Raw genomic sequence first — 21,523 nt, 5'->3', positions numbered from 1 at the left:
AAGAAAACTGTCAACCTGTTAGCTGCGACTTCTTCTTTTTTTTTGGGGGGGAGGGGGGGTCTTGCTTGTTTTGTTTCGTATACTTCCGAGTAGTAACCCATTCAGGGAAAATATCAGCGGTGCTTTCTTTGTTGTCCTTACCCTACCTTGAAAAAAAAGCAACAGCAATGGTCTAGTCTGAATGCTTTACTCTTGCATTCACAGGCAGGGTCTATGCTGGCATTCTTTTTTTTTCTTCCCCTAAGGGTTTCGAGAGGCAGAGAAAGAAAAAACTAATCATGGTCTCGTTCAAAGTCAAACATACGCATTTCAACATGCAAATGGTCTAGAGTTTACTTATTCGTCGAAACGCCGGCTAATCCAGCGCCTCATGTGATCATATTCTGCAGAATCCTCGTCCCAATCCTCCGTCTTCACTAACAATATTGGAAGCACCTGGCGCTGCAAATTGTGCAGCTCCAATTCTCATATTCCCATTCGATTCGTGTACCCATTACACTCCTGGCCGTGGCCAGGAGCAAGCTCATGCCCATATCTACAAGTCGGCATCATCCTCATCGGGCAGAGGCATCTGAGCGGCGTTCTCCATCTCCTGTCGGTACTGCTCGAGAACAGCCTGGTCGACCGTAACCTCGGGGGGCGCAAGAGCGGGAGCGGCGACAAAGTCCAAGGACTGGTTGCCGACAAGTTTCCTGGCGAGCCAGAGGAAGGGCTTCTCGAAGTTGTAGTTGGACTTGGCAGAGATGTCGTAGTACTGGAGGTTCTTCTTTCGGTGGAAGGTGATGGACTTTGCCTTGACCTTGCGCTCCTTGACGTCGACCTTGTTGCCGGTCAGGACGATGGGAATGTTTTCGCAGACACGGACCAAGTCACCTGATGGACTGTTAGTTATCGTGTCTAGTGCCAGTCGATTAGTTGCAAAACATACGGTGCCAGTTGGGGACATTCTTGTATGTGATACGCGAAGTCACGTCAAACATGATGATACCGCATTGGCCGTTGATGTAGTATCCGTCACGGAGACCACCGAACTTCTCCTGACCTGCAGTGTCCCAGACATCGAACTGGATGGGGCCAAGGTTCTGTTTTTTTTTGCGACGTCAGTAGGGCGCATGGCGCGGATAGGGCATCGGACAACGTACGGTGGTGAAAGCGAGCGGGTGGACTTCGACACCGAGCGTCGCAATGTACTTCTTCTCGAACTCTCCAGTCAAGTGGCGCTTGACGAAGGTGGTCTAGGGGCAGGGGCTGTCAGTAAAGGTGCCATGGCGAGGTCGTATGCAAGCCTTGTTGAGTGCGCATCCACCTCAATGGGCAGGCTACTATCGCAACAGGATGCAAAATGGGACGACATACCTTTCCAGTACCACCGTCACCGACAAGCACGAGCTTGAAAGTCGGGCAGCTGGGTTGGGCGGCAGTCTCGGCCATGGTGTAGGTTGTTGTGGCGGGGGAGAAGTGTGGACGAGACGAGATGCGCAGAGACTGTGGGAGCAAAAAGTGTTAGTTGAAGTCGCACGAGGGCGATGAACAAAAAGCAGGTCGTGGTGCAGGCTTACGTTGGGCTAAAGAGTGGGGAATGGTGCAGGCGTGTGAAGTGACTTTCCAGAGGGGCAAGAAGAGGTTTTGTTGTGCAAGCTCAAGTGTTGGCCCGCCCCGGGCGGTGTGGATCTCTTGGCACGCCCTCACCTTCTGCAATTTTCGACGTCGCAGGCACAAGGCAGCCCTCTAGGCCGCCGCAGGCTCCCTTTGTCTTTGAAATCAAACGGCCCGGCGAACTGTTGGCCATGCAGCCGGAGCCTCTTTGATTGATTTATTGATTCATCGACTGATTTGCTTGGCCTGGCCCCAAGGGCAGAAAGACACCGGCTATGATGCTATTGCAATGCTTGTTGGCCCAAACCCAGTGCGCCACGCAGCAAGCGCTGGCGTGCCGTTGCGACTACGAGACATGCTACTTACTCACCCTCCACCAGCCACCATCCACTGCGACCAGCAAACCGTGCCCGGCCACCCAACCCACGATGGGCCCTTGGATGCTCATGGACTTGATGGAGGCGCTGTGTGCCCTACGTCTGATAGATGATGTACCTGCTCTGCTGTCCCTGCTGTATCTGCTGTAGAGCCCAAATGCCCCTGACGTCATTCCCAGCCATCCTCACGCCTCTCGCCTTTCGCCTTACATGGGCAACAAGTGGCAGCCCAGTAGCCCTCGCCCGCCCCAATTCCTTCGCGGGGTGAGTTGCATTTGCACACTCTCTGCGGGGCCGCCCGAGACATTTGGTCGCAACGCCTTCACGGTAATGGGCACCTGCAACACGTCAGTCCTGCGCGCACGACACTCGGTAGCATGCCAAGTACCCCTTCGTTCTGCGAAACCACCTCTGCCACCCGCGATAGTCTCTCGTGGTTTGTCCAGTCGATCCAGCCAAACTTGGTTATGGTGTCGCCCACCCGTAGCCCTGCTGTCTCGGCCGGACTGCCCGCCACCACGCTATTGACCTTTGCGAAGGGTGCTTCGAGAGCCGCAGGCGGTACGTTGACTTCTGGCTGCGTTTGGCTCGCCGCTGCCGGGTTGTTTGCCTGCTCTGCCAGGCGCGCGTGGTGTTCGTGGAGGCCCTTTTCGATGCGCGACATGAGGTCCTTGTAGTCGTTCTTCAGCCATATGATGCGCGCCCGCGTCGTCCGTACTGGAGGCAGGTCAGCGACGAAACTGCTATTGGCACGGCGTGCGTGGCCTACTCTGAGCGACGTCGATGTCGCTGCGCGGGAAGCCATCGAGTGTCGTTAGACCGGTACTCATGCGAACGCCATGCTGCAAGCAACGATCAGATGATGACTAGGCGGCGACATGCTTCTCGTGCGTACCGAATCCAGCACCTGCCCTAGAGCCTTGAGTTCTGCTTCGACGCGATCTTTTTCTGCAATGAGCTCTTGCAGCGACAACTGCTCCTTGGGTATTCCGTTAGAATGGCCCGACGACGTTGGACCCGACGACACCGTGGGCGCATGAATGTCGTCCATGATGGCTGGCTGCTAGCTACGAGCTGGGGGCGCTTTGGTGCTAGAAATTCGCCTGGCGCCCTCTGCCACTAATTGTTCTGCTACTAGTTGGCACGTAGAGTAGTACTTGCAGACAAAGTGGGGGGAGGGAAGGGTGCGGGGCAGCGGCAGCCACAGCCACGGACTTCCATGCCCGCCATCACCATGGCGCCTCTTCAACCCTCATGCAATCCGTGGTCCAGCCTGCAAAGCCACGTCACGTGCACCCCATCTGCACCCACTGCACCCGACTTGCAACATGCTACTACGTGAGACAGCACCACACGCGCGCGCACATATACACAGACAGCGACACCATCCGGGGCCACGGCAGCCCGCAGTGCAAGGGGTGCCAGCAGGTCAGCGTGCCACTCGTGCTCGTCGCCCGTCGCTCCTACCGTCATGATGCTTTTGCAACTCCTCCCACACAGGCGAAAAGCAACGAGGCCGGCCCGCTAGTCGCATCTCGAAACGTGGTCCACTACGCGTCCCCCGGCTATGTCTGTCCATGGCTCCCGCCTTCCTGCCTCTCCAACTCGCCATACCTGCTCATGAGATCGTCGCTTGCTCATAAGACCCTCGCCTGCTTCGGCCTCACCCATGTGCACCTACCTTCCCGGCCTGCCTCCTCGCGTTTCCCTTACAGTGGTTGTTTCCAGTATGCTTGGACCAGCTGTCTGGCCTCTCTGCTCTTCACTTGTCTCTCCCCAGGCCACCGTCGTTGGATGCAGTAGTTCTTATCTCATGCTGCTTCAACCCTCCATGCGCCCCTTGTCACAGTGCCAACCACTACAACGCTGTTGAGATGGCCTATGTGCTGTCGCTCCGTCCTCAGAGCCCCCTCAAGCGTTCCTTTAGCGATAACCCATATCCAAATTCCTGCTCGCCTTTTGACGACAATCTCCATGCACCACTGACCCGTGCCGCGCTTCGCAACGGCTCCGCCCGTTCTTTCTACTCCCTGAGGGACAGCAGAGCCGTTGATCGAGCCCATGCCGATGAGAATACGCTACCCCTGACCTCCCAGTCACTGCTCGACTTGGCTTCTGAGAAGAAGATTTTCCCAGTCACCACTGCACGTGTTGTCGATGAGCCACGGAAGCGAAACTGCGGCCACGATCGACCGCCACCATCCTTCTGCCAGCCAGAACTGCCGTCCCCCTCAGAAGGAGAGGATTGCCACAAATGGCAGTATGTATCAGAGTCCTGTTCCGAGTATGAAACTGCGGATGGAGAAGGTATGGACCTTGATGAGCACAGTCCCGATGAGAACAATACACATGCGAACAACTTTGCCGAGACACATCTGTTCAACCTGTACGAAGCCATTCACGTGCCACTACCCACTGACCAACTTCCCGACGATACTGGAAGCGAAACGCACGAGCAGTATCATGCAGCGCCAACCATCACGCAGGCTTCTTCGCAGCCATTCCGACGGTGGATGAGCACCCTAAAGCGTCGGCATGCCCAGCGGTGGAAGGAGGAGATTATCGACGTACCACGCTTGTCCATTGACACAGTCAACACTGTGTCAGTTGTTTCGCAGCCGCTTGGGCGCATCCCTGAGTCTTCACGGCGGGCCAACGGCTCTTTAACCTCTTCAATGGAATACGTAACCGCGATGAAGTCTACTTCGGTCACAGTTGGAAGTACAAGTATTGCTCCTCGCTCCGATATTGGCCTGCCGAGCAGGGTTCGTTTGGCCAACAGAAGCAGCAACCTCTCTGAAGCTCGCCGATCACTTGACAGTCACCGTGGTGCGCTAGGACCTGTGCTGGATGAGAGCGCCTGGCTCCGAGCGCTGCAACGCCGTAAAGTTGTCGAGGAGCTGATTGCTTCGGAAGAGAGCTACATTGCAGATCTCAAAGTTCTGATCAACGTATGTAGTTCCCCAACTGACATGACTCGGGCTGCCCGCTAACCTATTCAGGACTACTTTATGATTCTCACTGCCCTCCCTACTCTATCAGGACACACCAAATCATCTATACAGCAAAACCTATTCCAGATTCTACAACTTCACGAGGATCTGCTTGCAGAACTTCATCAGGTCGTCCCCCATGCCGACTTCACAAAGAGTGCGAACCAGGAAGCACTCCCTGCAACAAAAGCCAAGCACATTCGCTTCAACAGCGCGGACGTCACTCCAGGTCGCCTTGCCGAACACAGAGTCACCCGACGGCTCAGACACTCCCTAGAGATAGGAAGATCTCCGGAATGTAGATCACGTGGACTAGCAACGGACACTGAAACGGCTGGGAATATCGCCAAGATCTTCAACAAACATGTTCGCTATTCATCCAAAAATTGAAAAAAGCCAAGCTGACAAGGTCTAGATGAGACGATTCTTCACCTATGAAGAGTACGGTGCACACTGGACGACCATGTCTCAGGATCTGACTTCCATATGTAAGGGTTTGCATGGTTGGCAAGAGTACGAAAGAGGCGTCGAAGCTTTGCAAAAGGTGATTGCTTCGCAGAACAATCGCGAAGCTGGCAACAAAAAGGCACTGAGCTTCTCGGACCTCCTCATTAAGCCCATTCAGAGGGTTTGTAAATACCCGCTTCTCTTTGACGACTTGTGTCGCCATACTCCTGTTTACGACGATCCGGAGGCGCACGCCGAACTTGAGAAGGCTCTCTTTCGTCTACAAGAAACGATCCGCGAAGTGAACAAAGCCAAGGACGATCCACAAACTCGAAAACTGATTGAAATTACCTGGCAGCTGCAAGACCGGCTCACATTCCAAGAGCACAAAATTTCCAGAGCACTCGTCTTTCGCATGCTTGGCCACGTGCTGCTTTGCGGTGTCCTACATGTGGCGTATCAGACACCCGATCGCATCAAAGGGTCCTACATGGTGTGTGTGTTGTATAGATCATGTCTAGTACTTGCAACGGCAAGCAGATTCCATACTCCTTACACCGTTGTCGCCTCGATTGCTCTCGCCAATGCGAGCATCGAAGACGCTGACAATGGTCGTGGGATACAATGTCATACCGCACCACACACATGGAAATTTGTGTTCGAGCATGGCCATCGCCTCCACGAAATGATTTTGACCGCGTGCTCTTCTGTGGAAGAAGAAGCATGGAAAACTCAGCTCCGTGACCGCATTGTTTATGAGACGCACGACTTTGTCGAAGGCCAATCCACCATGCAGGACATGTTCACATCTATAACCCTGGACCTCAAACCCCTTGGTCCTGTTTTTGGCCATGCGAACAGCTTGGTGCGACGCATGTCGGTTCATCGAGCGGCGACCTTGGGTGCGAAAACAAATACGAATCAAGTCATCATCAAGAATACCCAGGCTCAGAAATTTCCTGATTCCTCCCCACCACTGTCGCCTGGTATAGTTGCGAGATCGCAATCGCACCTATCCCCAAACCACATTCCTACACTAGTACCAAGACGAGCTGAGCGCATTCGCCTTGAACACGTCTTGGAAGATGTATGGACAAAGGACGCTTTGCCATTCCCGGGCATGTCCAGTCGTCGAATGGAGAACCAAATCAGAGCATCGGCCAACTCAGTCATGCGGAAACTGAGCATGGCAAGCATTGCCAGTAACTTCTCACGTCGCTCGCCTAGTCTTTCAAACGCAAGCAACTCGAAATCGGATGATTCGTCCAAAGGCCGAGTTTGTAAGGCACCTCATGGAGCCGTACGGTCTCATTCGGCAGCTGAGCGACGACCAGTACCAGCTGTCGTAGACTTCCACAGCGCCCCAGCCGCATTCTTACCAATCGACTTTGAAGTGGAAGATCCGCGGCCTTCTAGCAGACATCGACGCCTTGCAAACTGTACTGGAGATGCAGAAACACTGGTTGAGAAATCTTTACAGGCCAAGCCAAAGAAAGTCCGACATCTTTCCAGCCACATGATTGGCATACCACGGTCGGAATCTGCGAGACGCGCGGTACAAAGAACTCCTTCTTACGAATTAGCAGCAAAAGCATTGCGCGCAGCACCTCCGCGCGTAGATGCTGACACGAGCACGGAGAACAAGAAGATAAAGGTGGGACGAATGAAGGGCCGCGAAACCAAGTCAGGTTCTCCATGTGCCACCCCTTCGAGGAAGTTCTTGAAAAGCAAAAACAGAATATTTAATCTTTTCCGATGACTTTAGCCGTGGAATGGTGTGGATGGTCGGTTCGGATCACGGCGCTTGCAGGTAATGACGGTTGAGGAGGTGCGAAGCGAACAAACTTCTTCTATGATCGAGCTATCACGACGTAACGATACACTATATCCTTGCAGTAACAGCGAGATAAGATATGGATATTACGACCGACACGATAGACAACGCGATACGCACGACATGATGGCGATCAATTGATATTAATGCAAGGCACCCGCAGGAACCTGAGAATCGGTGGAGATGGTATGACGTCATTGGCTGTGGGCTGTGGGGTTGAGCTGACACGCGATCGTGTGATGGAGGGATCCATTGCAAAAAGACACGTATATTTGGATAGCAACAACAAGGCTAGAACCAACAACGTCATCTCTAGACATGAAACGTGGCATGACCTTTTTTCCTTTTTGGTGCATTTATGTGAGGTTCAGTTTGGCGAGAGGGGAAAATGCCCATATGGTGGTGTTTGTTTCGGTTGAATGTTGACAATGAGATTGCAAGCCAGCCAAAGCCCCGCCCCTCAGCCTCAAGTTCCGGCATGAGCCGCAAGGCTAGTCACGGTGTGAGGGCTTGCGTATCCCCATATTTTGACTATGGCATGCCATGCTTCGAGAACGTAGGCCCAAGCTTGGCAATGACGTAGTGTCTCCGGTCATAGCTCACGAGCTTGCTAAATAGCCCCTCCAAAGCTTCCCCTCCATCCACAACCACACTCTCACATAACACACATACTCAACTTTAGCATTCAGAACATCTCTCTGCCTCATTCAATAACTCTTCTAAACCGATCAAACACGACACATCAGCAACAATGGCTCGCGGAAACTCTCCTCAGACTCAAGTCTTCTACAAGGGAAGCAGCGGCGATCAGTTCACTGTCTTCGTCGAGAGCGAGGAGCAGCTTAAGAAGTGGAAGGCCGACAGCAGTATCCCCATGACCGAGGTTGTGGCTGGCTGGAAGATTATGGTTCCTGAGTAGGTTCTTCCCTGTTCATGGACTCTGCTTAAAGTGAAGCTCGAGAGTTGTTTGTTCCGTGCTAAACAGGACCACTTACTGTGTGGAGAGCTTCACTGAGCGACGATACGAAGATACGAGAAGTATTATGAACAAATTAGCTAACAATTCACAAATAGACACGGCAAGCAAGGCATCCTCAACACCGCTAGTAAGGGCCAGCTTGAGAACGAGTTCGGCACCAGCAACGAGGATGAGGTCATGAAGAAGATCCTCACCGACGGCAGTGTCCAATCTTCCGAGGTGGGTAGCCCCTTTCTCTCTTTTCATACTTTCTGGTCGCTGACATGAATGGTACACAGAACGCGGAACGCATCGGCATCACCAACGAGACTCAGGGCCCACGTGTCGCCCACTAGGCGTGTTCCATCTAGCTTCTTTGAGAAGCAGTGAAGATGACTCTGCTTCTTTCCACTTCGATATGATATCATGATTTTGCAAGGACAGCTTGCTCCTGGCCTGAAAGATTGGTCGGCTTGCTGGAAAGGGTACATAGTTTGCAAGATCTGTGCTGAAAAGCCAGGCGACTGCACCCAATTATTTACAAGCAAATAATTTACGGATGAATGAAAGATAATTATCCTTATGACGCTTGGCTGTTTGAGACCCAGAACCTAATTGGCATTCGTGAGATACATGGTGCAGATTCATGGAGTTATTTGGTATGCATACCTAATTACAGCAACGTGACGCTTTTTACGGACAACACAGATTACGAATCGCGTATGTATGACACGTGACTTTGATGTTATCAAATCTAAAGTAAGGGATAGGATGGTAGCACAACCACTGTCAACCTCAATAAGAACACCTACCACAATATCCACAGTCGCTAGCCGAGCATGCAGTATAATCTGGCTCAGATCCCGAATCATAATACGACCTATACCTCCTGCTCGGCCCAAAATCCTCATCGTTTTCGTTACTATACCATTCCTCATACCGGTTGGGCAACCAAAGACCCCCACAATTATCACCATCACCATCGTTGACATCATCATCAGACGAAGAACCCACAAACACCTTACTCCCCTCCTCCCACCTCTCCCTCAACCAATACGGCAACGCCTCGTTCCCCTCTCCAAACTGCATTCTCACCTCCAACTTTTCCTTATCGGGACAATAAACTTCCAGCAACGTATCATGACCCAGGGGACTATGTTCCCTAGCTACTCTCACCAGCTCTTGTAGCAAGACTGCGAACTTCTTGATTCCAGCGGCATTCTCGGTGGCCCAGGCGCTGACTTCGGTTTCGATGTTTTGGACGCAGATGTCGGTGAAGAGGCCGGCGCCGTCGTGGTATGCGGTTATGAAGTTTGGGATGCGTTTGAGCCAGAGTTGGGGGAGGATGTCTGTCATGTCTATTTTTTTGTTGTGTTTGCCGGAGCGGGTTTTGAGGTCGAAGAGGGTGGATTGAGGGGGGGTGGAGGTGGTGGAGGAAGAGGAGTGTTTGGGGGTTTTGATGGCGAGTCTGGGGGTGTTGGGTAGGCTGCCAATGATGAGGTCTTGGAAGGAGAGGATGAGATCTTCTTCGGGGGAGTTATTTTTGGTGTCGTCGTCACTAGACTGAGGAGGTGGAGTGGTGTCTTTGGGGCAAAGATCGGGGATGTAGCCGTCGCTTTCGAAGCGGAGGAGATGTGTCAGGCCGCCGAATTTGTAGCGGATGATGCGTTGGTGGGAGATGGAGTTTTTGGGGTCGCTCCAGGTGGTGTAGGCTTCGGGGAAGGTGTGACCGTAGCCTCGGACACCTTCGATGAATTGCTTGGGGTCATTTTCTTTGCGGATGAGGAAGACGGTGTGTTTAATTACTTGGAGGTTGAAGCGGAAGGGTTTGTCCATGCCACGGGCGAAGCGGAGGAGGCTTCCTAGTGTGCTACCGCAGGCGAAGATGTCGATTTCATCAGTGTGGTAGTGATAGTCTTTTTCGAGCACAGCGTGGACGGCGGGTGCCATGGGGTAGGAGGGATTCTTTGCGGCGTTTAGGTCGCGGAAGTACTGGCCGCTGTCTTCTTTTAGGCGTTGTGGTTCTGCGAGAGGCGTCCATTTTGGGGGTTTTCCTAGGGTAGGTTTAAAGTTAGGCAAAGATGGACACTGAAGTCGATCATATGAAATTAGACTTACCTGGTACGACAATAGTACTATTTGCGTCGTTTGTCCAATTGTAGGATGAAACATACTCGCAGCCAGATATCTCGGTAGAGTGTGAGGTAGTGCTCGCTCCCACGTCTAGGTCTGACGCGCTGATCGTATCGACGAGATCTCCAAGAGGGTGTTTCGTAAGATCAGGCTTCGGTGGTTCCCTGGGCTTGTTGAAATATAGATATCTACCGCCTCGGCCTTGCCCTCTCCGTGGAGCAAGGCCGCCGCCTCTGCTGCTGGTGCCTATGGGTGGATTCATTGTGGCAGTGTTTGAAATAGGGTCAAAAAAAAGGATGAAATCAATGCTGGGTTGTTATGCTGGCCAGGAGTTGAGTCCTGGTTCCAAGGCTTCTTTCCTAGAAGACGGCGGCAAGCTGCTCTTAATCAGTTCATGCTGCCTGGGCAAGGCTGAGGCGCTTGTGGCGTGGTTTGCTCAACGTACACAAAGGATTGGCACAGCGCACAGCTGATAGGCGTCGGTCCGTCCAGTTCCCACCATGCCATGCAGGCAAACGCATCGAATTGCTTTGCCGCATTGCAGAAGGCGGGGTTTGTCTTCCAATCGTTTGCACAGCCTGCTATCAGAGAAGCCTCTCGTATGCGCTGGGCCCTGTGCCACCTAGTCACCCATTATGCCTTGAGTAGTTCAAAAGAACCAAAGATCTTCAGCACATACATGCAGAAAATACACATCTTTTAACCTCTTTGAAACAAAAAAATATCTATTTGCAAGAGATTAGCCTCTCACACACACATGGCGGACCAAACGGCTGCAGCAAAACGAGCTGCGGGACTAACGAAGCTCTTCAACGCCGTCATCCATGGCCATCGCGAACTCAAGACGGCAGCTGATGGCGGTCGATTCCTGGAAGCGCTGTGTGCCCAGGAGGATGCGTCCAAGTGCGTGGAGTGTTTGGTCGCAGCTCCTGGCGGCTTGGGCGCGGTTGCGAAGGCGTTCCGTTTCTCAGGCGATGGCGCTTTCCTCAACGGCTTGGCCTCTTCCGTCCTTCTACATCTCTCCCAACCATCCGTCAAACAGCTTTACGGCGGTCAATTCCTTGAGCGCGTTCTGGAGGCTATTGTGTACCCTCCGACATTCTGGAACACGCTTGTGCAGGCACATACTACCGAACTTCTCTCCGAAGACGGCACGCGCGCCTTTGCGTGGCTGTTATTTGAGCTGTTGTGTAGTCGCTCCAGTAACGTACCGGATGTGCGACCCATCGCTGAACAAGTTACCAGCGATAAGTCGCTCATCGATTCGGAGTCTCTAGACCTCCGTAATCTCGGCCAGAAAATCAAGCACGTCCTAGAAAATACATCTGATGATTCTGTCGATGGCCCTGGTGGCAGGCACGACAACGACAAAGCGGACTATCGCAAGATCAAGCTATTGCCAACACCAGATGAATTTGTGTCAGACGCGCAGCCGTTTTACAGGCGCGCGGATGTTGTCGCTTCGGCTGCTCCAGAAGGCCGCAGCCTGATGCATCTCGACAATCAATTTCGCCTGCTTCGCGAGGATCTTTTGGGTGAATTGCGCAGCGACTTTCAGATTGCCATTGGCAAAAAGAAGGGGCGGCGCAAAGTGATACTCGAAAATCTGCAATACGATGGTATCGACTGTGGTCTAGATAGGAGACGCAAGCCCTGCTCGTTGAGGCTTCGGTGTCCAAAGGGTATTCCTCAACTACGCAGCCTCAAACACGTGGACGATCGTAAAAAGGAGCTTGACGAAAACAAAAAAATCTTGAAGCACGACTCTCTTGGGTGTCTTGTCAGCAACGAGCAGCTTATCGCTTTTGCATATGTAGACCGCAACGAGGGCCTTCTTGCTCAGGACCCTCCTGTAGTTGTACTCCGGATCATCGATGCCAGCTCCTTTGGCAAGGTTTTGATGGCGTGCAAGATCGCCCAAGATCTTTCTTTTGTGCAAGTTGATACTGCTGTATTTTCGTATGAACCAATCCTCAAATGCCTCCAATCTCTCAGGGAATTACCACTGGACGATCAGCTACTCAATCTCACGCCAGATTCTGCCGAGGCAGTCTCAGGTATCCAACCGACCTATATCATCGATAGGATTCAAAGAAACTGGGACCAGGATCTCCAGGATATTGTCGACAGCACACATCCTATCAATTTGGATCAAGCTCAAGCAGAATCATTATTGGCTGGTCTTATGAAAAGGGTAAGTCTCATACAAGGTCCTCCTGGTACCGGTAAAAGCTTCATTGGTGCGCTCATCGCGAAACTCTTACACGAACATACCAGGGAGGCTATACTCGTTCTCACTTACACCAACCATGCCCTTGACCAGTTCCTTGAGGACATACAGAAAGCCGGCGTACCATCTCAGTCAATTGTACGACTCGGCTCCAAGTTTACTGCTGCCACTCGAGCATTGAACATCAAGGAACAGCCAAACAATTACAAAATGAGCAGCCAAACATGGATCAGCATCCAAGAACAGAGAGCCAAGGAAGACTCATATTACGTTTCTCTTCACCAAAAAGTGACGGCGTTTGCTTCGTTGCAACTTAATCACAAAGCCATACTCGAGTACCTAGAGTTTTCAGAGGATTCAGAGTATTTTGATGCATTCGTTGTCCCGGACAGTGATGACGGCATGATACTCATGGGTAAGAACAACAGGCAGATTGATGAATACTATTTGGTGAAAAGATGGCTTGGAGGCGAAGATGCCGGCATATTTGCTCGCGACGCAGTGCAGCAATATCCTCACATCTGGCAAACCTCGTTACAATCACGCATGAACCGTCAGATGAAGTGGCGCAAAGCAATACTGGAAGAGCAGATTGCCGAAATCTCCAATCTGGCTGACAAGTACAACACATGTCGCGCTGAGATTGAAAGCCTATATCGCCAGAAGGATTTTCATGTGCTAAACAACAAGCGGGTTATCGGATGCACTACCACAGCCGCTGCTATGTACACGGACGAGATCCGAAAGGCGGCACCTGGTATCATCTTGGTAGAAGAAGCTGGAGAAATACTCGAGAGCCACGTGCTTACAGCACTCTCACCATCTACCAAACAACTCATCTTGATCGGCGATCACAAACAACTTCGACCCAAGGTAAACAATTACGAGCTGACCGTGGAAAAGGGTGAAGGGTTCGATCTGAATGTCTCTCTGTTTGAACGATTGGTACTCAGTGGCGTTCCACATACTACGCTCATCAAGCAGCACCGCATGCGCCCCGAGATATCATCGCTTGTCAGGTCACTTACCTATCCAGAACTGGAAGACGCTGAGAAAACCAAAGGTCGACCAGCACTGCGCGGTTTCCAAGACAACGTGATTTTTGTATCTCACGCGCACCCGGAGCTCAACGCAGTACAGATCGCTGACCGACGTGACGGTGGTGCCAAATCCAGCAAGGAAAACAAATACGAGGCTGATATGCTTCTCAAATGCGTGCGGTATCTCGGACAGCAAGGCTATGGCACAGGGGAGATTGTAATACTGACTCCCTATCTCGGCCAGCTGTATTTGCTTTTGAAAACACTGTCCCATGAAAACGATCCTATATTGAACGATCTGGACTCATACGAGTTGCTACAAGCTGGTCTATTAACCCCGGCTAGTGCAAACATCAACAAACGCAAGCTTCGCATATCGACAATTGGTGAGTAACCACATTCCGCTCTCAACACGCTCTAACATCACGTCAGACAACTACCAAGGTGAGGAGAGCGATATCGTGATTGCATGTCTCACAAGGAGCAACAAGATTGGAGATATTGGTTTCATGTCGTCCCCTCAACGTGTCAATGTGTTGCTATCAAGAGCACGCAATGCCCTCATAGTGATTGGAAATCCAGAAACTTTCATGAACAGTCGCAAAGGCAAGGAGGTGTGGGTTCCACTAATGAATCAGCTGAAGCGAGATGGTCATGTCTATGACGGCTTTCCTGTCAAATGCGAACAGCACCCTGATAAAACCGAGCTCTTGACTAAGAAAGAGGACTTTGATTTGTTTTGCCCCGATGGGGGCTGTTCTGAGCCATGGTATGTACAACTTTCAGGTCTATTGACCAAAACTAATAAGATCAGCGGCAAACTTCTCAAATGCGATATTCATGCCTGTCCAAACAAATGCCACCAGTTGCAGGACCATTCAAAGATGAACTGCAAGGCTATCATCTCATCAACATGTCCCAACAATCACAAAATCACAAGGAAATGTCACGAAAAGGCTTCGAAGCATTGTCGAAAATGCGAGGCGGAAGTGCGGGCGCAGGAAAAGAAACGCCAAAGAAATCATGAATTGGAAAAGGAACGTCAGGCCAAACAGCAGGAATACGCTGCACGTTTAGCCGAAATCGAAGAAGAGATCGAGCATAAAAAGCGTACCTTGAGAGAGCAAACCGATGAGCAGGATCGCCAGCAGACATTGAGACAAAAGGAGCAAGATCTTCGCAACCTGCAAGAGAAGCTTAAAAGGCCTAGACAACAAGCAGCTCCATCAACTTCACCGCCCAGCTCATCAGCGAGTTCATCGAGCAAAACGAAAACACCAGACTGTGACCCCGCAACTCCTAAGGCGACAAAGGCCCGAGCAGATAGTGCTACAGCTGGCAGCAATCCTCCTACTTCTGACCAGAACAAAAGCCAGCCCGATTGGAACAAGAGTGAGGCAAGAGACGATTGGGAGTGGCAGAAGAAGTTTCAAGGTGCTGAGAATAAAGCACTGGACTCCCTAATCCCTATGATAGGTGCGCTTCTCTATCTTTGCAGTGTCCATATGCTAACCTTCATTAGGGTTGGAATCTGTCAAACAGCAGTTTCTCGCAATCAAAGCAAAAGTCGACACTGTAGTGCGCCAAAATGTTTCGCTAAATGGCGAAAGGTTTGGTGCAGCTTTGCTTGGTAACCCTGGAACTGGTATGATCGACATATGTATACAAGACTGATTGCTAATTCATCGAAGGTAAAACAACAGTGGCTCGTTACTACGCCCAGTTCCTGGTTGAAGTTGGTGCCCTTCCCGGAGATCACTTTATTGAGAGTTCTGGATCAGCTCTCGCAAACGATGGCGTCTCGGCATGCAAAACCCACATAGAAACAATACTCAAGAACAACGGCGGTGTCTTCTTTATCGATGAAGCGTATCAGCTGGTTTCTGGAAATAGCCCTGGAGGCAAAGCAGTATTAGATTACCTGCTTGCAGAGATCGAAAACCTCACCGGCAAAGTCGTATTCGTGCTGGCAGGTTACCACAAACAGATGGAGGCCTTTTTCTCTCACAATCCTGGTATCCCAAGCCGCATACCCATCCGAATGGAGTTTCAGGATTATGAAGATCATGAGTTGCAGCAGATCTTTTGCCAATACATCCAGAAGAAGTACCGCGGAAGCATGAAGACAGAGGATGGCATGGGTGGTCTCTACGTTCGTATTGTGGCCCGACGGATTGGTCGTGGCCGTGGTCGCGATGGCTTTGGTAACGCGCGCGAGGTGCAGAACAAGATTTCACAGATCACAGAACGTCAGGCAAAGCGTCTTCACAAGCAGCGAAGAGCTGGTAAGATGCCGGATGACAACCTGTTGACCAAAGAAGATTTGATCGGTCCAGAGCCTTCCTCAGTGCTCAAGAATAACGCTGCATGGGAGAAACTCCAAAAACTTATCGGCTTGGATTCCGTCAAAGAATCAGTGCGTACTCTACTTGACGGAATCCAGACCAATTATCACCTCGAGTTGCAGGAGAAGCCAACCATCCAGTATTCCCTGAACCGTTGCTTCATTGGCTCACCGGGCACAGGTAAAAGTTTTCCATGCACAGTTGGCACAGAATGAATACTGACTTTTTAAAACTTAGGGAAAACAAGCGTAGCCAAACTCTTTGGTAAGATTCTGGCTGATATCGGGCTTTTGTCCAGTGGCGAAGTCGTGGTCAAAAACCCTGCAGATTTCGTCGGCAACGTAATAGGCGGATCAGAAGCCAATACAAAAGCTATTCTAGCTTCGACCATTGGCAAGGTTCTGATCATCGATGAAGCATACATGCTCGCCGGCGGTGGCAAGCCAGACATCTTCAAAATCGCAGTCATCGATACGATCGTCGCCGAAGTCCAGAGTACCGCAGGCGAAGATCGCTGTGTACTTTTACTGGGATACAAGGATCAGATGGAGAACATGTTCCGAGATGTCAATCCTGGACTTGCAAGACGTTTTCCGCTTGAGTCTGCATTTGTCTTTGAAGACTTCAATGCAACGGACATACGCCGTATCTTTGATCTCAAGCTGAAGGACATTGGGTTCGATGCGACAGATCAAGCCAAGAAGGTAAGAACCAACCCCTGCATACTTGTGGTATGCTCACACATAATCTTGTAGGTTGCTATGGATGTTGTAGAACGCGCACGTAATCGACCGAACTTTGGAAACGCGGGAGAAGTTGATATTATTCTGGACCGTGCCAAGGCATTACACCAGAAACATGTCTCTGCGGGCAAGGTGAAGCAATTTGGGAAGTTCGAAGCCATCGACTTTGACCCTGACTTTGACCGAGGCGAACGGGCCGCAACTAACCTAAAGGCACTTTTCCAAGATGTTGTAGGATGTGAGGAGCTAATCAAGCAGTTTGGCGGTTATCAAACTACTGCCGCCAATATGAAAGCTCTCGGAATGGATCCTCGCGAACAACTACCCTTCAACTTCCTTTTCAAAGGCCCGCCTGGCACTGGTAAGACGACTACAGCGGCAAAAATGGGGAAAGTATTCTACGACATGGGCTTCCTCAGTCAGGCCAAGGTGGAGGAATGCTCTGCCACGGATCTGATTGGGCAATACATCGGCCACACGGGACCAAAGGTACAAAAGCTCATGGAAAAGGCCATGGGAAAGATCCTTTTCATCGACGAGGCTTATCGGCTCGCTGAGGGCCAGTTTGCAACCGAAGCGATGGACGAGTTGGTCGACTGTTTGACCAAAGAAAGGTTCGCGCGGAAGCTTATTGTGATTCTGGCTGGTTACGACAAGGATATCGACCGGCTGATGAGTATGAATCCTGGCCTTACCAGTCGTTTCTCTGAAACTGTTGTGTTCAAGCATCTGGAGCCAGCTACTTGCTTTGAGTTACTGAACAAGGTACTCGGCGACTTCCAGAGGAAACAGAAGGCGCCACTCGACATATCTGTCATCGATCCCCCTTCGGAGAAATTGAGAAAACAGTTGCTAGAGCTCTTTAGAAAGTTGTCGGTCCTGGAATCGTGGGGCAACGCTCGCGACGTGAAATCTCTTGCTAAGAGCATGTTCCAGCGACTGATTTCGACAGCTATTCCTCCCATCACTAGTCTTGTCTTGACTGAAAACATTGTTGTCAATGAGATGGAAGCAATGCTCGCTGAGCGTTCTAAACGCAATGCTGCCGCAGGCACCAGTCGTTTTGCGAAACAACCAAATTTGCGGCCAGCGTACCAACCACAATCGCATGGTGCCAGTCCACCAGGTCCATCAGATCCGAACGTTGGTACAGACTCTAGATCGGCACCTCCCCCAGCGCCACCACCCGCCGGGAAGAAACCTGAACCGCAAAAGGATGCACCAAAACCAGAGGAGAAGAAACCTGAGCCCGCAACTCAACCCGAAGATGATCTTTATTCCATATTCAAGGCCAAGCGCGATCCAGGAGTGTCTGACGAAGACTGGGAACAACTTGAGCGCGATAAGCAAGCCATGGTTGCGAAAGAAGAAGAGTTTCGTCGCTTGCAAGAAGAGAAGCGTAAAGAGGAGGAACGCATCAGGGAGTTTATCCGCGCGGAAAAAGCTGCTGCTGACGAGCAGGAGCGACGTGCAAGGGAACAAGCGCGCATCGCAGCTGAGCTAGAGAGAAGACGTCGTGACGAAGAATTGGCAGCGATTGAGAGGAAGCGGCAGAAGGAGAAGGAGAGGCAGAGCAAGCTGCGCATGTTGGGACCGTGTCCAGCTGGCTACATGTGGATCAAGCAGGCCAGTGGGTATAGGTGTGCGGGCGGGAGTCATACGCTGTCTGACGATGCTGTTGATTTATACTGTCGCTGAGGGTGAAGCTGAGGGTGCATGGCAGGATATTCATGGTTCTGTGCAGGAAGAGAGGGGCAATGTGCTCCTACGCATTTGGCAATGAACTCTTATCGTGTATTGTATTGGACGCAGTCATAAGCGCTACGTTGTAGCGGACACTTTTCAAACCTACGCTTGGCAGCCCTTACACGTGACGAGTTTCTGCCTTGACCCATGCTACATCTTTCGTTGATCAATGCTTGAGGTAGGGATACACGTGGTAAGTAGATAAGGTTGTGAACTCGAAACTTGAAAAGACGGCTATAGGGACGTCGAGCAGGCCAGGTGCGAGTAGAACAACGAATCAAAAGAAGTCGCGCGTGTCGACAATACATATACAGGAGATGTGCACGAATGATGTGCACGATGTTGGAGAAGCTAGACGAGGACTTGGGCCGCGATGACTTGCTGCGCCACCAAGTGTTGGAAGGGAGAGACTGGATGTGACGCGTCCAGAGACGTCAGCTAACCGATACTACAGTGAAAATCAGATTAACATGTTGCATGTGAAGGGGCGAACTCGTCGGGAGAATTGTAAGGAGACGGCTAGACAGGCGTGGGTATATTGGCATTCACTCAGGAATTACGAGAATGCGGAGTGGCCGCGGGTGAGGGCAGAGTACAGAGTGGCGCAGCAGCTCAGCCACAGGGAGTGTGATTCGCTGATGCTCTGGGCCTTTATGCCGCCACCCTCTTGACGTAACCGCCCAGGAGGCGCCGCAACACCAGTTGCGGCAAGCTGGGCACTCGACTCCCTGCCGCTTGCATTCCATAAAAAGGCCGTCATTCTGTCCTCGTGCCCCAAAATAGACGATACCCCCTCTTTCCTACCTAATTCCTTAGAAATAGCCGCCCTGCAGCTTCTCCATATCCTTCTCTCCCCCAACACCAACCCACACCGAATCCTCGCAAGAGTACTCCCCTCGCAAGCATGAGCAGCCATGGCGATCCTCGATTACTCTACACGATTGGAGGCATCAAGGCCTACCACATCCAGCAGGGTGAGGAGACTTCCCTGACTCCCTCTGGGCCACAGACACTGTCACTATTGATGGTGCCTACAAACTCGCCCTTTGCAGACAGCGGCGCGCGCGGCCAGAACGAAGAAGACTTTTACCTACACCTTAATCTCCCTCCCGAGCTTGACCTCCCTCTCCCTGCGACGACCCAGATTTACCACCAGCCGCCGCGAAGCTACCTCATACCGCGATGGGATCTGGGTCCAGACAGCCACGCCTTCACGCGCATTGAGTTCCCGCCGATTGCCAAGGGTTCCAATTCCGTCACGCAAGAAGATATTGACACGTTCGAGACTATCTTGGCGCAGTGCACAGCCTTCCTCGAGCGTGCGCAAGCGCCATCACACGAGAAGGGCAAGGGTGATGTCAAGGCATACAACCCTCAAAACTACAGGCCTGGCGAGGGCTACGCAAGCTCTGGTGGCCAGGGTGAGGTTGTCTTGGTAGACGAGGAAAACGGCAGCATCGTAGGCGAGCTGGCCGAGGGTGCGCAAGTCCATGCTGATCCAGCAATCAAGCAAGGGTCCAAGAGTAAGTCACTCAGTGTTGTTTGCAGCGCGTTCCTCACTCATACTAACACAGATAAAGATCCCGTCGAGATTGTGGTATCTCCAGATGGCAAGCGTATTGACATCAGGCCCCTCGACGAAGATTACCTTGACATGGCCCGTCATCCCGCATACAAGGACTCTGGCCTGGTGCAAAACGCCGCCGCAGCGTCGCGACTTGTCGTTACAGGCTCCAGCTACCTTAGCAACCTCATGGTGTCTGGTGCAGAGAACTTTATAAACAAGACAAGGCCAAATGAGAAGCCCATGGTCTTCAAGCCCGCTACCCATGAGCGTGCCCGCAAGATCAACACCTTCACCACTGGTGTTGCTGGCTACTCAGCCAAGACTGTTGGCCAAATCACAAAGTATGCCCAAAACGCAGCAGCAGGCATGGCGGGACATAAGAAGACGCATGCCAAAAGCGTCAACCCTGACGGCACACCAAATGCAAACTACAAGCCCGGTCTACTGAATAAGAGCTTAATCGCCTTTTCAACCGTTGCCGATGGTATCTCGCATTCCGGTAGGCAGATTCTCACTAGCGGTGGTGCTGCTGCTAGTGCTGCTGTTGGACACAAGTATGGCGCAGAGGCGGGATCAATTACCGGCAATCTTGCCGGCGGTGTCAAGAACGTTGGCCTCGTATATATCGATGTCACCGGCGTTAGCAGAAAGGCTATCATCAAGTCTGTTGCCAAGGGTATGGTCGTCGGCAAGGTCAAGGACAAGAAGGGCAACGAGCAAACCGTCATGGTAGGAGGTGGTGATGGAGGTGAGATTGACAACGACATGAAGTCGCAGTATCAGTACGCAACCACCAACACAGTCGCCCCTCCCAACCAGTCCTATACCCCTACGCCTGGCGGGCAAGTTTCCTTTGGTGGACCACCACCGAGCTACCGTACTGGTGTTGGCGAGTCGCTTGAGGGACAGCCAGCATATTACCCGAACGAGAAGAGGTAGATACCCAATAGCCGGTCTATGTACACAGGTTTCACGAGAAATGAGATTACGATACAGGTTATCAGCATGATATACAGGGCGGCATTCGATTGATAAGATTATACGTTCAAGTTGGTTTTTAATCTGCTTAGGTGTTAGTGTAGCAATTCATATGGTTCAGAGGAAGTGATGACTTTTACTTATCTCAATAGCATCCACGTGTGCCAGATCAACGGTTGCCCATGTATTCGTCTGTGTATCCCAGCTGCTGCCTCGATGTGGACCCCCACATTTGTATTGGTGATATCAAGTTTTGACTTGGAGTTTTTGTAAAGACGTTAGCATACCATTCAACCGCCACACAAATGTGAACTGACCACTTTGTGAGCTTCCTTGTGGGATGTACATAGATGTTGAAGAAACACACAGGAGGGGATGGTATGGTGAACTGTCTACGATCGAGGCTTCTAGCAGTAAGGTGAGGGAAAATAAGGGGGGGGATTTATCGGTTACTTCTGTTGTATGTAGAGCGCGCATTGCTTATAATGGTCCCAATGAAGACCGCATGCATTACTTGTAGCCAACTAATGCTAAGT

At 51.5% G+C, this 21,523-nt stretch overlaps 9 protein-coding genes across 9 annotated transcripts; 6 read left to right on the top strand and 3 right to left on the bottom strand.

Moving 5' to 3' along the window:
* Positions 1 to 535: 535 nt before the first annotated feature.
* On the bottom strand, positions 536 to 1,431 carry COCVIDRAFT_115177 (hypothetical protein; the record flags this gene model as incomplete). The annotated part of the gene is made up of 4 exons (XM_014695062.1): positions 536 to 873; positions 929 to 1,082; positions 1,143 to 1,235; positions 1,357 to 1,431. The coding sequence occupies 4 exons, from the start codon at positions 1,429 to 1,431 to the stop codon at positions 536 to 538; spliced, it is 660 nt and encodes a 219-aa protein (XP_014550548.1).
* A 748-nt stretch (positions 1,432 to 2,179) lies between these two features.
* On the bottom strand, positions 2,180 to 3,024 carry COCVIDRAFT_115199 (hypothetical protein; the record flags this gene model as incomplete). The annotated part of the gene is made up of 4 exons (XM_014695061.1): positions 2,180 to 2,311; positions 2,362 to 2,690; positions 2,743 to 2,815; positions 2,869 to 3,024. The coding sequence occupies 4 exons, from the start codon at positions 3,022 to 3,024 to the stop codon at positions 2,180 to 2,182; spliced, it is 690 nt and encodes a 229-aa protein (XP_014550547.1).
* A 203-nt stretch (positions 3,025 to 3,227) lies between these two features.
* On the top strand, positions 3,228 to 3,776 carry COCVIDRAFT_115202 (hypothetical protein; the record flags this gene model as incomplete). The annotated part of the gene is made up of 1 exon (XM_014695060.1): positions 3,228 to 3,776. The coding sequence occupies one exon, from the start codon at positions 3,228 to 3,230 to the stop codon at positions 3,774 to 3,776; it is 549 nt and encodes a 182-aa protein (XP_014550546.1).
* A 71-nt stretch (positions 3,777 to 3,847) lies between these two features.
* On the top strand, positions 3,848 to 7,172 carry COCVIDRAFT_31756 (hypothetical protein; the record flags this gene model as incomplete). Its single annotated transcript, XM_014695059.1, has 3 exons — positions 3,848 to 4,924; positions 4,976 to 5,332; positions 5,382 to 7,172. 3 exons carry the CDS (start codon positions 3,848 to 3,850, stop codon positions 7,170 to 7,172), a joined length of 3,225 nt encoding a protein of 1,074 aa, XP_014550545.1.
* A 12-nt stretch (positions 7,173 to 7,184) lies between these two features.
* COCVIDRAFT_115176 (hypothetical protein) lies at positions 7,185 to 7,388 on the top strand (the record flags this gene model as incomplete). Its single annotated transcript, XM_014695058.1, has 1 exon — positions 7,185 to 7,388. A coding segment is annotated over one exon (204 nt), but the record flags the coding sequence as incomplete, so codon positions are not given.
* A 610-nt stretch (positions 7,389 to 7,998) lies between these two features.
* Positions 7,999 to 8,561, top strand: COCVIDRAFT_21036 (hypothetical protein; the record flags this gene model as incomplete). The annotated part of the gene is made up of 3 exons (XM_014695057.1): positions 7,999 to 8,162; positions 8,322 to 8,445; positions 8,505 to 8,561. The coding sequence occupies 3 exons, from the start codon at positions 7,999 to 8,001 to the stop codon at positions 8,559 to 8,561; spliced, it is 345 nt and encodes a 114-aa protein (XP_014550543.1).
* A 439-nt stretch (positions 8,562 to 9,000) lies between these two features.
* On the bottom strand, positions 9,001 to 10,600 carry COCVIDRAFT_42974 (hypothetical protein; the record flags this gene model as incomplete). Its single annotated transcript, XM_014695056.1, has 2 exons — positions 9,001 to 10,259; positions 10,324 to 10,600. 2 exons carry the CDS (start codon positions 10,598 to 10,600, stop codon positions 9,001 to 9,003), a joined length of 1,536 nt encoding a protein of 511 aa, XP_014550542.1.
* Positions 10,601 to 11,095: 495 nt separating this feature from the next.
* COCVIDRAFT_31753 (hypothetical protein) lies at positions 11,096 to 18,394 on the top strand (the record flags this gene model as incomplete). Its single annotated transcript, XM_014695055.1, has 7 exons — positions 11,096 to 13,994; positions 14,041 to 14,377; positions 14,423 to 15,084; positions 15,131 to 15,253; positions 15,300 to 16,133; positions 16,191 to 16,657; positions 16,709 to 18,394. The coding sequence occupies 7 exons, from the start codon at positions 11,096 to 11,098 to the stop codon at positions 18,392 to 18,394; spliced, it is 7,008 nt and encodes a 2,335-aa protein (XP_014550541.1).
* A 952-nt stretch (positions 18,395 to 19,346) lies between these two features.
* On the top strand, positions 19,347 to 20,948 carry COCVIDRAFT_115200 (hypothetical protein; the record flags this gene model as incomplete). The annotated part of the gene is made up of 2 exons (XM_014695054.1): positions 19,347 to 19,965; positions 20,017 to 20,948. 2 exons carry the CDS (start codon positions 19,347 to 19,349, stop codon positions 20,946 to 20,948), a joined length of 1,551 nt encoding a protein of 516 aa, XP_014550540.1.
* Positions 20,949 to 21,523: the final 575 nt, after the last annotated feature.

Source organism: Bipolaris victoriae (assembly GCF_000527765.1).
Source record: "Bipolaris victoriae FI3 unplaced genomic scaffold scaffold_182, whole genome shotgun sequence".
NCBI lineage: Eukaryota > Fungi > Ascomycota > Dothideomycetes > Pleosporales > Pleosporaceae > Bipolaris > Bipolaris victoriae.
The sequence above is the reverse complement of the archived record's forward strand: the minus strand, read 5'-3'. Positions and strand labels throughout refer to the sequence as shown.